The sequence below is a fragment of the Littorina saxatilis genome, linkage group LG11 (assembly GCF_037325665.1).
Source record: "Littorina saxatilis isolate snail1 linkage group LG11, US_GU_Lsax_2.0, whole genome shotgun sequence".
NCBI classification, from domain to species: Eukaryota; Metazoa; Mollusca; class Gastropoda; order Littorinimorpha; family Littorinidae; genus Littorina; species Littorina saxatilis.
The window spans coordinates 2,296,487-2,313,986 of NC_090255.1; the positions used below are offsets into that span (position 1 = coordinate 2,296,487).

General features: G+C 38.6%; 2 protein-coding genes across 3 annotated transcripts in view; one reads left to right on the forward strand and one right to left on the reverse strand.

The window, feature by feature from the left end:
• The window catches only part of LOC138979401 (neural cell adhesion molecule L1-like), a 35,179-nt gene extending 28,630 nt beyond the window's left edge, over positions 1 to 6,549 (forward strand). For both annotated transcript variants that reach the window (XM_070352117.1, XM_070352118.1), the window contains exon 14: positions 1 to 6,549. This exon is cut by the window's left edge and continues 355 nt beyond it. The gene's annotated coding sequence lies outside the window, so the exon portion shown is untranslated.
• Positions 6,550 to 15,894: 9,345 nt separating this feature from the next.
• LOC138979402 (gamma-1-syntrophin-like) overlaps positions 15,895 to 17,500 on the reverse strand; it is a 23,292-nt gene continuing 21,686 nt past the window's right edge. Inside the window, exon 14 of the mRNA XM_070352119.1 lies at positions 15,895 to 17,365. Coding sequence (XP_070208220.1) covers positions 17,264 to 17,365 — 102 coding nt within the window. The 3' untranslated portion in view covers positions 15,895 to 17,263. The remainder of the gene's footprint in view (positions 17,366 to 17,500) is intronic.

The window sequence follows — 17,500 nt, forward strand, 5'->3', positions numbered from 1 at the left end:
TCTATCAAATCTCTTGGCACCTGAGAGACTAAACAGCATTGAACCAGCGACTTTCCCAAGTTGTTTGAAAGTGTGTTCGGGCAAGGAGCCACCCGGTCGTTATAATTGTCAGTGTGTTGTGTAACTGTAGCGGTTGTGGGTGTAAGACTCTCCAGGCAAGAAGCTTCCCGGTCATACCAATGTTCAGTGTGCTGTGTTACTGTAGGGGTTGTGCGCGTCAAGAATCAAAGGCAGAGTGAGGCTGTAGTGTCAAGATACAGTGTGAAGCTGATGCACCTCTTAATTGCTACAACCTACGAGTCAGTGCATGGTACAGGCAACGAGACAGCGAGTTTTGACATCCAATGCATCTGTTGTGTAACTGTGGGTGTTGATAACAAGAAGCAGAGACCAGAGAGAGGACTTGTAACAAGAAGCAGAGACCAGAGAGAGGACTTGTAACAAGAAGCAAAGACCAGAGAGAGGACTTGTAACAAGGACAGACCAGAGAGAGGACTTGTAACAAGGACAGACCAGAGAGAGGACTTGTAACAAGAAGCACAGACCAGAGAGAGGACTTGTAACAAGAAGCACAGACCAGAGAGAGGACTTGTAACAAGAAGCACAGACCAGAGAGAGGACTTGTAACAAGAAGCACAGACCAGAGAGAGGACTTGTAACTAGAAGGACAGACCAGAGAGAGGACTTGTAACAAGAAGCACAGACCAGAGAGAAGACTTGTAACAAGAAGCAAAGACCAGAGAGAGGACTTGTAACAAGAAGCAAAGACCAGAGAGAGGACTTGTAACAAGAAGCAAAGACCAGAGAGAGGACTTGTAACAAGAAGCACAGACCAGAGAGAGGACTTGTAACAAGAAGCACAGACCAGAGAGAGGACTTGTAACTAGAAGGACAGACCAGAGAGAGGACTTGTAACAAGAAGCAAAGACCAGAGAGAGGACTTGTAACTAGAAGGACAGACCAGAGAGAGGACTTGTAACAAGAAGCACAGACCAGAGAGAGGACTTGTAACAAGAAGCACAGACCAGAGAGAGGACTTGTAACAAGAAGCACAGACCAGAGAGAGGACTTGTAACAAGAAGCACAGACCAGAGAGAGGACTTGTAACAAGAAGCACAGACCAGAGAGAGGACTTGTAACAAGAAGCACAGACCAGAGAGAGGACTTGTAACAAGAAGCAGAGACCAGAGAGAGGACTTGTAACAAGAAGCAAAGACCAGAGAGAGGACTTGTAACAAGAAGCAAAGACCAGAGAGAGGACTTGTAACAAGAAGCAGAGACCAGAGAGAGGACTTGTAACAAGAAGCAGAGACTAGAGAGAGGACTTGTAACAAGAAGCAAAGACCAGAGAGAGGACTTGTGTCGAGATGCATAGCGTGGGAACTGTCACACTGCATGGACACACACTGCCAATCCCAGCTGTTCCAGTGTGACAGTAATGATCGTTCAAAGTCTTGCAATTTACTGTAAGAACTGTTGGCTTGCCATTGTGCAGCGAATTTCGTGAGCCGACCATGACAAGGCAGCAAAACAAAACAAAACAAGTAAATTAGTCAAGTAGCTGTCGAACTCACAGAATGAAACTGAACGCAATGCAACGCAGCAAGACCGTATACTCGTAGCATCGTCAGTCCACCGCTCACGGCATAGGCAGTGAAATTGACAAGAAGAGCGGGGTATTAGTTGCGCTGGGAAGGATAGCACGCTTTTCTGTACCTCTCTTCGTTTTAACTCTCTGAGCGTGTTTTTAATCCAAACATATCATATCTATATGTTTTTGGAATCAGGAACCGACAAGGAATAAGATGAAAGTGTTTTTAAATTGATTTGGAAAATTTAATTTTGATAATAATTTTTATATATTTAATTTTCAGAGCTTGTTTTTAATCCGAATATAACATATTTATATGTTTTTGGAATCAGCAAATGATGGAGAATAAGATGAACGTAAATTTGGATCGTTTTATAAAAAAACATATTTTTTTTACAATTTTCAGATTTTTAATGACCAAAGTCATTAATTAATTTTTAAGCCACCACGCTGAAATGCAATACCGAAGTCCGGGCTTCGTCGAACATTACCCGACCAAAATTTCAACCAATTTGGTTGAAAAATGAGGGCGTGACAGTGCCGCCTCAACTTTCACGAAAAGCCGGATATGACGTCATCAAAGACATTTATCAAAAAAATGAAAAAAACGTTCGGGGATTTCATACCCAGGAACTCTCATGTCAAATTTCATAAAGATCGGTCCAGTAGTTTAGTCTGAATCGCTCTACACACACACACAGACAGACACACACACACACACACACACGCACATACACCACGACCCTCGTCTCGATTCCCCCCTCTACGTTAAAACGTTTAGTCAAAACTTGACTAAATGTAAAAAGGACTGCCATGTCAGTTACCTGTCTTTCCCCTCCCACCACCCCATCGCAACACCCACTACCCCCTCCGCCATTATCCGAATTCATTACAGCACCCTTTATTATTTTATTTTTTTAACATTTTGTTAGTGCATAAACTATGCTTCTCTGTTACAACCATCAAAGTGCCTGTGATGTTGTCGTTTTTATATTTTTTGTTATACATCTAGTACTAAAAGCATCAGCAATGAATGTTTCAGCAAATCCATTCGTGGTAATACATGAAGATATATTGATTACGAGGGCTGCTTTGTCTGTTCGTAGCCCCCATATCAAGAGTGTGCCACAAACATTATTTTGACCTGTTATTTCTCACCAAAATTGCTCCCAAACTTTAAAAACGCACGTGCACATGAGCGCGAATAGACGAGTTCTGGAAAGTACTCTGCTTAGTTTGTGCGTGTTGTGAAGACTTGTTAAATTGTGTCTTGGAAAGTGAGGGGTGGGGGTGGGGGGTAGGTACAAACCCGCGTGCCATTATTGTAGGCTATAGCGGTGTGTCTCTAAAAGTGCTTAGCAACCACGTGTGGAGACATATGTCGCTGGCTAGCTAGTGACTGATGCGGGTTATTCTCCAGAGCTGTGAACCATTTTGTGATATGCATTTTCAGTCCTTTAAATGATTATAACATATATTAGATGACAACTAGAAGGTATTCTCTTTACTTTGTCAGTTATTATCCAGTTAGATGACAATACAGACATGCAGCAAAACACATAGTCATTGTTTGTCTGTTATGATTGTTAGTGTTCAAATCCAGGTCACAACATTTGATTTCCATATTACGAAGTTGATGTACTTTAAAATCCTTGCAATTTACTGAACGCAGACAAACAAAATGTGCGAGTTTTTCTAATTCTTTATCTGTAAGCCAAGGATATACATGGAACTAGTATTTATTAATGACATCAATTAGTATGTTTAACTTGCCTCAGTAAAACAAATAAATGTCAACTTCGTAACATGGTTTCCACACAGCTCTGGAGAATAATCCTTCTATATTGTCACTCGGGATTGTTTGCACCCCTTTTTTCCCAAGAAAAACGACTCTTCACAACACATATAAACTAAGCTGAGTTACATATCCGAACATGTTCTGCTGTCATTGTTCTAGCTAACCTCCTTAAATGTGCAGGCTATGAACTTTTCAAACAACCCTTGTACGTTTATTTCCTATTATTTTTTAACAGTGATCAGTGTTGTAGAGTACTCCAGGCGAGTTGACCTGCAGGGAAATCAATCCATTTCTGTAACCAACATTTGTCAACAGATGTTGTTCAATGGCGGAAAACAAAGATTACTTCATACAAATCAGATTATATATTTTGCTTACTGAAAGCCAGTTACTTTGATTTGGCTGGAATATTGTACAGCTTTAAAATGTTTTACTTCCAAAATATATGTATTGTTAGTTTGAGGACCTAAGGTGCTCTCGTCCCTGTGAAATGTTAGCTTTGTTTGCCATTTTCATAAAATGTTACTCCCTTTACAACTATTTAACATTCTTTTTTGATTGTGCTTACAAATTCTGTTTGCTTGCAACACTGAGAAAATAAGTATGAGCATTTTTTTTGCTGCCAATTCCTTGTTGAGAATTTCCACTTAAATGTACGATTTTACACATTACCCTTCTAATTGAGTGTTGTGTTTTTGTTTTAAATGCCTTTTCCTCCTATGTACAAGTTGCCAGGTTTTAAGCTTACCTTCATGTATTATGATTTTTCGTCGATTTTTAATTGGTCCCTTCCATTTTTGACACGTCGATGTTGGGGGTAACCTTATTTGAGCGACGGTCACGTGATCCATGTTAAAGAACTCTTTAAACCAGAAGGTGTCAGATAGTCAAGTGGACGGCCTTAAATGGCATCGAAAGTTTGAATGACATGACACGGGAAATAATGCTTTAATTGGGGTGCTGCGAAATGTGTTGCAATAGTTGTTTTGCTACGTTTAGTTTCTGGTCAATTTTAAAGAATAACCTAGACAGCCCGCGCGCTTTGTGTGTGGTTAGATAAGTATCTGTCAATTTCATTATTGAATAGCCTATATATTGTGAACAGTTAATTCTTTAGTATTCAGTAAGGAGGTTTTGGGTTTTCTGAACAGCAACTGTGTTCTCCGTCTTAGAGAATCAGCCATTTCGTTTTCCCAAATGATTTCTTGGTGCTAAATCCCTTTTGTACATAAACACGCATTGCCATTCATATTTTCATCTTACATTGGATTATTTTGCGAAGGAAATAGAGGCCTGCGTAGTTCTAAACACCGCAACAATACGTCACAGCTTGTTATAACCCTTTAAATAATACAAGAAGAAGAGAACATGCCCATGCGAATCACTCTCGTCGTGCGTACTGATAATACTATGAATCACACAAAATTTGTATAGCACCATGAACGCTGAAGAAAATGATAATTGCTTATCTAATGACCCGAATGGCCTCACTGTCGTTGCTCATTCCTAAGTTTTTCCTGATTGCTCAGGCGAGCAAAAAACAGTCTCGTAGGAACGTGATAGTCTAAATCCTCCATTGACAAAATATGTGTGTAGATACTCTAGATGTGGTGTGACATGTCAGGGCTCCCCACAGACGCCCCTCCCAGAGGGTCCATGGACCCCCACTGCAGAATTTTAGAGGGTCCCAAGGGTCCAAAAGCCGAAAAGTCCCGTTGTACTCATGAAACATTGTCGAGTCGTCACGCATAGTTTACTGTGAAGTGTCTTTATCATTGACATATTCTAGGAGGACATGACACACACACACACACACACACACACACACACACACACACACACACACACACACACACATACACACACACACACACACACACACACACACATACTCACACACACACACACACACACATATATACTTTTGAATCGGTTTCAACCTCCTTTCCGATTTCCTTCGCGTGAAATTGACATCGGTGCTTGCAAAATCTGAAAGCCGGCTGTACCTCAGTCTGAAAATAGTATCTACGGTACGCACGATCAAGGGAATTTAGTGCGTCCCGGGACCCCCTCCACACATAATTTACGTGTTTTCGGCTTCTAGTGCGTATGGGACGCAGGGACGCGTTCTATGGGGTGCCCTGCATGTTACCGCTCATGGTTGGCCATTTGAGACTCAAACATGCTCAACTCATGTGTTGGGCAGAAATTGCCCATTGCAACATATTTGACCACGTTCCTTTTCAACATTCCAGATCAACGATTATAATTTCATAGACTGAGCTAGACGACTATAACGCAGAATGTACTGCATTACATGCCAGTGTTTGTTTCATATACGATGAATCAAAAAAACAAGAAAGGTAGGCTGCCAACGTTCAAATACGATGTTTTTCTTGTTCTTTCAGCATTCTATAAAGATTGTTCCATGGAGACGATGATGATATAGGCTGTATTTCATTTAACTCCAAATGCTTGTTTTCTATACGATGTTGTTGTTCTCTCCGGTCAGAGTGTGGTCCCTTTACAACCGCCCAAGTTTGACCCGGATGTGATGCCCTCCGTGCTACACTTGTATGTGTGTGTGTGTGTGTTTTGTTAATGAATTGCAAAAGTAATAGTAGACGTGCGAAAGGTGATAGCCCTGGTAGACTTGTTCTGTTTTTCTCTCACACTCTCAGCTATAGTGTTCCACTTTCTGTAACCCGTGTTTAACATGTGTACTACGTTTCCCAGTAAAAGTAATTATGTACAATGTCCCACTGTGTTCAAAACTAGTTACAAGAAGTGTGTTCAGAATGTGAACACTTCAGCTGAGAGTGTGTGAGAAAAACAAAGCTTGTCTACCAGGGCTGCCATCTTTAACACGTCTACAAGTACTACACACTTGAGTGCAAAGTTGATAAGATGCATGTGTTGCTATTACAGTGAAACCTGTGTTGAAAATATTGCTTTGCAAAAGCTCTGATCTCTAATTTGCATATTTTCTGAGATTCCCTCTTTATGTTGTACATTAAGGTAGCTTCAGTTTCAGGCGTGTCTAGAATAGGTGTGGCTTTGTAGATGTGCAACATTCAGTGGGTCCACAGAGAAATATTTACGTGTTTTTCAGGAATTTCTTTTTCTGTAGGCTACCTACAATAAAGGTTTCGCTTCTTCATATATGTGTTGCAAATGAGAAGAAGTTTGAAAAATAAGCGTGTATTATCAGGCATGGGAATTGAAAATTTTAAAAAAGGCTGAACATTTATAACTGAAGACGCGAAGCGTCAAGTCGACGGCGCGAAGCACCTAGCCTTACTAGGGGGGTCCGGGGGCATGCCCCCCCAGACATTTTTTTCTCCAAAGAACCCAGATGGTGCAATCTGGTGTCACCTGAGCTCCAAGTTTGCCATTAATTAAATTCTGTTTTTAGAATCAGTTTTTAGTACCAATTTTTGCTTTTTTGAAGAAAAGAAAAAATATACATGTATTATATGGTTTAAATTTGTTAAAAAATTGATCTGTTGAGACAAACAGGAAAATGTAACTTGTAACACAATCTGTGCAATCTGGTTTACTTTCAAACATAAAAGTTCAAGTAACTGAGGCGGGCGGTAGCAGTGCGTGAACAAAGTACGGAAAGTGTTCGCGGGCTTTTGCGCAAAGGCAAGTAACCGGTGCTTTTTTTGTGTGCCTCCCCTTTGCTTTTTCGGCGGAAAAAAAAAAATAGGCGGAAATCCGCTGTTTGGCGGACAATTCCCATGCCTGAATTTATATCGGCTGCTTGGTGTGAGCATACATACCCCCCCCCCCCCCCAAAAAAAAAGAAGAATATATACAGTTGTACACATGCACCCCTGCATGTTAATGTACTATCAACTCCATGAGTTTGTCAACATATTGTGACCCTCCACCACGGGATGAGTCGCATGTCACCTTTGCATGATTTTCATATTTTTACATTTTCCTAAAGAGTTTTTTATGCTCTATCCAGTGGTGAAAACCGTTTTAGAAAAGAGCAAAAACTGTTTGAGTTATAAGCATGTGACTAAGGTGACCCTCACACTGCTACCAGATACTCCCCGGACTTATATTAAGCCTAGCGCAGAACCGCGCGAGGTGACATGCGACTCATTTCGTGGTGGAGGGTCACATATTGTCTATATCTCTTTCACACACACATACACTCTCTCTCTCTCACACACACAAACTGACACACACACACTATACTTAAAATGTTCAAGGTTTCTAAATTAAAACAACACTGCAGACCAGCAATATGTAAAAACGCATTTTATTTCCTGTATCTGTATTCATGCAAAGGAAACAACCAGCAAATACCTGTATCTACCTGTATCACGAGTGACCACAATTGTAGGTGATGAGGTAAAGTAGCAAACCTAACTGGGTGACTCATACTGCTGACCACACATGTTACTGACCAAAATAATAAATTAATAATAAGATGAAATAATAAAAACAAAACTCATTTAAAACAAAAGATCTATTCAAATCACCAACCTAACAAGTCTGTTTTCCAAAATTAAAAAAATGGGAGAAAAGCTAAATAAAAGTAAAAAAAGTTCTGTAACTATCAAATTCTTTCAAGTACATGAATTCACATCATGCTAATTCCAGGAAAGTTTTCATTAATTTTAAAGATTGATTGACATGAGTGTTATTTGGCATAGGTGTCGTTGAAAACACTTTCACTGTGCATTTTCTTTATTTGGTGTTTAACGTCGTTTTCAACCACGAAGGTTATATCACGACGGGGAAAGGGGGGAGATGGGATAGAGCCACTTGTCAATTGTTTCTTGTTCACAAAAGCACTAATCAAAAATTTGCTCCAGGGGCTTGCAACGTAGTACAATATATTACCTTACTGGGAGAATGCAAGTTTCCAGTACAAAGGACTTAACATTTCTTACATACTGCTTGACTAAAATCTTTACAAAAATTGACTATATTCTATACAAGAAACACTTAACAAGGGTAAAAGGAGAAACAGAATCCGTTAGTCGCCTCTTACGACATGCTGGGGAGCATCGGGTAAATTCTTTCTCCTCCCAACCAATATGGGACTCCCCCTAACCCGCGGGGGTTTCACTGTGCACGCAACGTCAAATCCAAATATGGCAGTTCTGCCACATATCTGAAGCAAGATATCCCCACCCACCCCCCAAAAAAAGGAGAAAGAAAAAGAAAGTGGAAACGGTACTAGGAGATTGTATACAATTCCCTGAATAACTGCAAGAATTTGATTTTTCTTCAAAAACAAACAAAAATGCTTGGTAACTTGAATGCATATCAACCAGTCCTCTCTGAGTGACAAAGTAATAAATGGAGGAGAGATATTACAAAAATCACATGATTACAAAATTGATGTCTGAGTACGCAAACTGCTACTTAATACATTTCACCTTATACAATCGTAGATAAGCAAAAGTATATAAACACATATCTCTTAAATTGCTGGATAAGAATAATAAGAATACCCTTTGCAGTAAGGAAATGCAACCATTATCTTGAGTAATGTTAAATACTAAACCCTTCCCATGCAAATAACCCTGTCGATCACCATGCATCTATCCAGCCGTTTACATGGGAACAGAGTGTCCTTCCGTTTGGACATGTACCAACAATCAACAACGTGACTGCTTCTGAGCAGAGAGAGAATTTCTATTGCGAAGTTTTTTGATTTTTTTTAATAATAAGGATGACAGCTAGCGAAAAACCACAGAGATATATATGCTCTCTGCGCTTAATATATCAACTTATAAGGAATAAAAGCCAACTATTTCAACACTAAATACATTTACTTTCAAGCAAAATAATAGAACAATAAACTTTTAACAATTCCATTCAACTTAATTGGCTCAGAGGACCACTTCAATTAACTATTGCCTTGCTCAGTTTACATTGTTTGTTTGTTTGTTTGCTTAACGCCCAGCCGACCACGAAGGGCCATATCAGGGCGGAGTTTACATGGTGGTCTCTGTGTTTGAAACTTACACATGTAGGATCTATTACAGTAAGATGAAGAATGTTCTTAGCTTCAAAAGTGGCACAAAATGCAGCCAGGCTGTTGAGTCTTGGTGTGTGTCTAAGTAGAGGAATGCTCTTATTCAATGTTACAGCGAAACACCTTTTAAGACACCCCCCCCCCCAAAAAAAAAAAAATAAATAAATAAAAATTAATACTCCTTCCCCACTTTTAAGACCATCCTGTTTCAGATTTTATGTTCCTAATCTCTATAAATTTACCTCCATTCTAAGACTTCCTCTCTTTAACATTTGTCTTTAAAAAAGGTTCCAATGTTTTGTAAAATCTGGACAGACCTGTGGCTGTTTATACTGGAAAGTTGTTATCTTAAATAAATATACAGTAATAAAATATCCTTTAATATCCTTTGAACTTGAAACAAAAGTTAAACGATTCCATTATCTGGAGTAATATTAAACTTCAAATAGATTGTCACAGAGCAGTACCATGGCAGCATATACATTTATATTGCATACCAAAATAAGAGCTGTACACATTTTGCAAGACATCTCACGTAAAAAAGCATGATTGGTTATGGGCGATAAGATCATTACTTAGCAATCATATCGTTATTTCTATTGAGTATAAGTTAATACATCAAATACAAGGGAGGACTTTCTTTCATGTGTAGTAGATGGAGATATATACACACACTAAATGGTTTGAGTCCATATTTCATTCACTCGCTTTGATGTAAGAACATTAAAACCATGACTTATCTGCCAAAAATTGGTGTACTAATTTACACCAAAATCTCACCAAAGGAAAAGTATATCCTTTTTTTTAAAGTCACAAATAAATGACTAAAAAGAAAATGAAAAAGTAAAAAGACATGTGAAAAAGATGAGAGGCATGACGTTTTTGCAATGAGACAGAAAATAAGGCATTAAATGTGCATACAATTTTGTGCATCAATAAACCGACCATCGCTTCATACCAGTACTCTTACATTACAAAGTTTCTGTTCACTGCTGCAACCTTCTTTCCTAAAAAAAAACCTCTTGCAATGGCAGCCCTATCAACAGTAACGTGTTGTTTGCCATGAGCACACATCACACAATAAGCGAAACCGTCAGACACACAATTACAAAATACAAATCCCAAAGCTTTGCAAAACCTAATGCAATACATGAAATTTCACACAAACGTATGAAAAAAACTGTATGGAAAGTCTTGGTAAAAACTGTAAAGCGCACATGCACTGTGCTACACAACTAATGAACAATGGTCACGGACATTCTTGACAACCGTAAAGCTTACATATAATATATCTACCCATGTGGTAAGAAAATAAGGTTCATTCACACTTTTAAATTCTTTAAAGCTTTCAACTTTTAAAGCAGCAAATGACAAATTTACAAACAGTTAACTTGTACCTGCAATTGCAGGAAAGCTATAAACATTTTCAAGCTGCACAAAAAAAGAAGAGACCTATGCCTATTTGCACTGTCACCCGCAAAGTAGGGCTTAATAACAGGTATTTTGTTAAAGTTGAGCTTTCTTACTGTCTCCTTGCTGTTCAAACACAGTGCAATTCATTTTGAAATCCTAATCTTCTAAAAGTCGAACAGAACCTTTAAATGTTGCACCTACACTGATTTTACCTCGCTAGCAAGAATCACATTTAAATGTTGCACCTACACAGACTTTACCTCGCTAGCAAGAATCACATTTAAGATTTAGGTACTGAGAAGTTGAAAAAAATCAATCAATCAGTTTAGGTTACAGTATCCTAAGAAACACTCTCATAGCATCATCACTCTTAAAAGTAAGTGGGGGAAAAACTGAAACTCTTTCCCAACAAGGAATACGAGTACATTCTTATCAGAAGCAGCATGCTTCATATTGAGGCGTTAAAGCGCATGAAAGTAAACTGAAGCTTCAACTGTAGATAAGACTTCATCACATGAAAGTAAACTGAAGCTTCAACTGTAGATAAGACTTCATCACAATCAACAAATTACATGCACCCCCAAAGCTCGATGTCTTCGTCAGGAAGCACAGACAGTATCAACAAGCAGCCAGCTTAAGCATAGCAAGCGGAGAATTCAATTCACAACACAGCGCCTTTAATCCCACGGATCATATTTACATGTGGGTGATTCCCCATAAATATACAGCATGCAATTTAAAGCTGAGTAGCATTGTCAACAACGAACAAAGAGCTGTACAAAGCACAAGAGTACATTTTCTGATCCAATACATTTTCGTGAATTGTAACCCCATCATTATGAAACTAAAAACACAATTTTAACAAAAAAGTGTAAAATGCTCAGCGTAAATTCTTTCTGAAGTTTATCTGTTGCTTTAAAAGTTCTGATTATACATACATTCTCAACAACAATACTGAAGTGAGCTTCTGCCTGAAATCTGAAGCTTGTTTTTAAAATATGAGAGAATAAGTCTGAGATCTGTTACTAAAGAAAAAGAGGTTGTAATAAGATTTTCGACTAAGCTCCCTAATTACTTAAAACATCTACATCTCAAGAGATGCCTTTTGAGAAACATGTCCAAACTCTAAAGTAGAATATTTGTGATTTTTGTTGAATTTTTATTTTATTTTATTATCTATCACATTTGCTATTCTAATCAGCACAGTACCACCTGTCATTTTCAATTCAAAGCACGCACATAAGAAGCTCTTTTGCTTTTCTTAGAATATTCACGAAACAGAGATATAGATAAATGTGCTTAATTATCATCACTATGATGTATGGGTTCCCAGGTCTGGACAGAGATAACTGTTTATCATCACTATGATGTAAAGCCAACACAACAAGCGTCAACAATAAAAGTCAAATGTAACTGTACAAAACTGTTCCAGGAAAGGAACTGGTTGGGAGTAACTGTTGAAAAATCTTACTAGAAAATCTGCCTCATATAACTATCAATATTCTGAATGCCAAAAATGTCTGCTATAATGACTGATTATATCACACACAAAACACTATTGCACAAAGATATTAGTGTTATACCTTTCTGGGTTATTGCACACATAAAACAGAATTATAATAATACCAAATAATGAGTTATGTAATAGGAGAATCAACAATCCACAAGGGAAAAAGAAAAGGGAAAAAGAAAAAGAAAAAAAAAAAGGTCCGATTAAACCACAACATTAAGACTAATGCGCATGCCTATGGAAAGAGGTTTTGTAAGTAAAGCATAACCAAAAAAAATAACATATTTACACAAATCAAAAAGAAAATAATTCATAGCAACGAGAAAACTAATACACAAAACAATATAAAAGTCATTGTAAAATCCACAAAGTGAAAAAAAGACAACACCAACATTTGGTCACAAGCATCACCTCCCATGTACATGTAACTGAAATCCTGTACCAGGAAAAGGAAACTTAAAGCAATAGGAGTAAGAAAGGCCAGGTGGGTCAACCACACACACACACACACACACACACACACACACACACACACACACACACACACACACACACATCTTTGGTGAATAAAATTACCCATAAGCTTCTCTCATTGAAAACCACACATAACAATTTTAACCCCTTCACTGCCACAGTATATTAGCATTTTGGTATTGCTGGTCAATGGGAAAGAACTGTCACTGTGTTTAAACCCCATCAAGAAGTTGGACAGTGGTTACCTCCCATTTAGTTTTCACAAATGTCCTGAAAAGTGCTGATGTAAATGCCACATACCTAGTACATGTATGGGCGTAGGACAAACCAAAAATGACCACGTAATACATACGGGGTGGGCAGTGAAGGGGTTAAGCAACAGCAAGAAGTACTGGCACATAGTTAGGCTCACTACTGTCAAAACAAAACAAACCCAACTAAAACAACAAAAGAAAAGAAACACAAAGCAAACACACAACAATATAGAAATAACAGAAGTTTAAAGCTGAAGTGAAGATCACTATGCAGGCGCATGAACCAGTCTACACTTTAACAGCATGGGTGTTACTGGGAAAAATCAAAAAACCTGAAAGGCAGGGGTCCAAAATGCTCAAGTTTGAAAGAAAGTTTCTGGACACCGACGAAACCAAATCATAATAAGCAAGATGGCGGCAAATCCAAAGGAGCGAACCGAGAAAGCACGCGAACCGGTGTCAAAAGTCGGATCGGAACCGCTGCTCGTTATTTCAACTTAGCGAAACGAAGCTTTTTTTTGGTTTTTTTTTTGAAAACCCGGAAAACCGGAATTTCTGGCTTCAGATTTTGTCAAAAACCGGAAATCCGGCAAAAGCTGGAAGAGTAACACCCATGTAACAGCGGTTACTGACACTTTGAAAGGTTCAACGTTCAAGCATTTTTCAGGACATTTGTGCTTTAAATTGCAGGTGACGACGATAATCACTTGAGTCAGAGCATAAAGTTTTGACAGTAATAATACTCTTCAGTTCTATACATGCTGGCCTTGTTCATCTTCAGTATTTGTCCTTACAATTCATAAAATGGCAGTGTTATTTATGGAGGAAAGTTAGTAGACATAAAGCAAAGAAGACGGAGGGAAAAACAGAGGAGGGGGAGGGGGTGAAGTAAGTGAGTAGACAATTGTGACCCTCCACAACGGAATGAGTCGCATGTCACCTTTGCAGGATTTTCATATTTTTACATTTTCCTAAAGAGTTTTTTACGCTCTATCCAGTGGTGAAGACCGTTTTTAGAAAAGAGCAAAAACTGTTTGAGTTATAAGCCTGTGACTAAGGTGACCCTCACACTGTTACCAGACACTCCCCGGACTTATATTAAGCCTAGCGCAGAACCGCGCGAGGTGACATGCGACTCATTTCGTGGTGGAGGGTCACAATTGTACATGTACATCGTTACTTCATCACATTATAAATAGTGAACTCATTTGAACACAGTTTAACAAGCAACAAAACCAAACCAAAAACAAAACAGTGGGGAAAGCAGAACCCAACAACCCCTATTCATTAACATTTCAAAAAAGTTCGCAGAAAACACATTTTCAACTTCATGCTTAAAGAATGAAACAGAGAGACAGACTGGCAGAGATAGAAACATAGAAACAATTGTTCAGCATCATCATGAGCAACGTAACGACTGTTATATCTACTGTACAAGCAGAAGAAGAAAGACGAAAGAACAGATCAATGTACATTTATCACATATTCCAGATCTCCTGTCCAATAAAACACATTTTCAAATGTGAAAAATGTACATTTTAACATTGACTTCATGTCTTATCTTGTGAGTATTTACACTGCCAAATGTATGATACAAACAAATTTCAAATGAACTCTGTTCAGCATTTAAAGAAACATCTGTTTCTATCATTTTTACATTTAAAATTTGTTTTTTTTAAATCATCAAAAACTCGGTGTGAATTCATTTTTTGACTGTGGACCAAAACAATTAAAGCATCACTTTTGAGCATGAATTCATGGCAGGTTGGGTAAGGGCAGTGAATAGAAATTAAACTGCTGCTCACTCTAACAAAAAAGCACAATTTTAACACAAACATTTTAATATTTAAATGACACAGGGATAAAATAGCTTTTCCACCTAAAAAAAAATGTTAAATGTTTGGGGTTAATCATAAAATTCTGAAGCATTTTCAGAATTCTGTAACAGGGGACTTTTAAGATGTACATTTTGTGAGTGAGAATTAAATTTCTCTATCCGAACACCACAGGCAGACAAATAGTAACATAAGGCCAAAACAAAAAAAAGGTCTGTTTACGGTAACCCGACCGACCCTAGTTTTTTCGCGCGACCCTAGACTTTTTTTTGGCATTTGGGGAAAAAAAACAAAAAAAAAAAAATTGTTTTTTTGGGCAAAATAACGTAAAAATATGTTTTTTTGGAGAAAAAAAAAAAAAAAAAAATAAAAATCCCGACCTATCGACCCTATTTTTTTGGCCCATGTTACCGTAAACAGACCTATTTTTTTTTTTTGCCTAATTTCTTTTACAGAAAAAAACCCAGACTCTCATTCAGTTTAAAAAAAAAACAACCCAATCCCAAACCCCCAAGATCATACCTTTTTTACAAAAAGAAGTCAACAACTCATCACAAAAACAATTATCTTGCAGAAGAGACCTGATCAGAAATATCAAACAAATAGAAGTGTATGTTTCTTAGCTGGAGAACACTGCAAATATAGAGAATAAAGCCCCTGTTCAAAATTCAATCAATCAATTCTGAGCAAGGTCAGTATTTCAAGCCAGCCTCAAATTATCATAAACATGACGGTCATTTTGCAATTAGATACAAACAATGAAGCAAGAGTTAGGTCATATAAAATGTGTATGTGTGCGCGGGCGTGTGTGTTTGTGCGTGCGTGTGTGTGTGTGTGTGTGTGTGTGTGTGTGTGTGCGCGTGCATGTGTGTGTGTGTATGTGTGTGTATGTGTGCGTGTGTGTGTGTTTGTGCGTGCATGTGTGTGTGTGTGTGTGTGTGTGTGTGTGTGTGAGTGTGTGTGGGCATGCATGTGTGTGTGTGTTTGTGTGTGTGTTTGTGTGATTGAGAGAGAGAGAGAGAGAGAGAGAGAGAGAGAGAGAGAGAGAGAGAGAGAGAAAGATTGATACAATGACACACAGAGAGAACACAAGGGAAAAGACAGAAAGCAAAAGCATGTACAGCTTTAGCAACAAATTGCAAATTGTTCATTTGACACAACTACACAATGGTTACCCACCAACTATGTGCGTGCCGAGTTCCTTGAACACAGATCTAGCACCCTGCTTTTGGCTGTGAGACAAAACAGTCTGGTGACATTTACATACATAGTGCACTCCCTGATTTTAATTAAACACACACAAAGTGAAATTCTGGCCGTCAGTAGCACATCATGTCCCTAGCATGGGATTACGTGCAAAGAGATTCTACCACCCATGACTTTGTCGTTGAAGTCATCTGCTTCTATCTGCCCCACAGTGCCAACGTTTCTTGTACTGAAACTATTGCTCATCTACATTCCCGAAACACTGTAATATCACACACTAAACTAACATAAACAGTACAGCTAAGTAAAACCTGTCAGGAGTGAAACAATAACAAATAACGCAGTTGCAGCAGTTCAACCAATTGATCAAAACCAACAAACAACACAGAAAACAGATAGAAGAAAACAAAGAAAATGCCGCTAATTGTGAAGTAGGAAGCAACTTTGGCTGAAGACGAGGTATAGTGTCCATAATCTCAACCTCCATTACAAAAGTTGCAAACTGAAGAAAGGAAACAGAGAGAATGAGACAGAAAAATGAACATCAGACGCAGCCACTTGGCACAACAAAATAACCGTAACAAAGGACTTCCGCCTTACATTCTTTCTGTAACATTCTTAAAAACAAACCTGTGGTCAAGTTTTGATAACACCAGAACTCAATCTAGTTAGAAAAAAAATCACAGATCTGTAATGTACCTCAAATGGCAGTAAAGCAAATATCAACAATTAAGAACTCTCATCACAAAATCTCCTCCACAATAGACTACGTTATCAGTCTTTGGTGAAGTGTCGTTAACATAAATCTTCAGAACCATGACTAAGTACATGTAGCAGAGTGCTAATGCCAACATCAGGTAACCAAGGGACATATGCACTTTTAAGGGACATATGTACTCTTAACTTACCAAGTGACATTTATACACTTCAAACAGACAACAACAAATGAGAGCTATTGTTTCAATTTTTCTAGCGACACGACCCGTCGAACGCTGAAGAAGAAGTTGCGCTTTGCAGCGAATAGTTCTCTTTGTTTTTTGATCTCATGCATTTCCAGAAAGCAGAGAAAAATCACAGAACAAGATTTCACATGTTTACATCCACAGCATATCCTTATGGCAGTGTTAAACAAAGAAGACCCCCCCCCCTCCCTCCCCTTTGCAAACGACAGGTGGTCAGTAGTTTGAGAGGAAGGCAGGGTCAACGGTGGACAGTTTGGCCGACAGGAAAGCGTGGATACAGAAGAGGAGCGTCTGAAGGTCCGTGCACTCCAACTCCTAAGGAGAAGACAAATGAATACAGGTTCAATGCAGTGGAACCCCTTTACTGACGCTGATGGGGTCTATGTCGACCAAAAGAGTGGGATTCCCTGTAGGTGGAGTTCCTGGAGGGGGATTCCCTGTATACAGGGA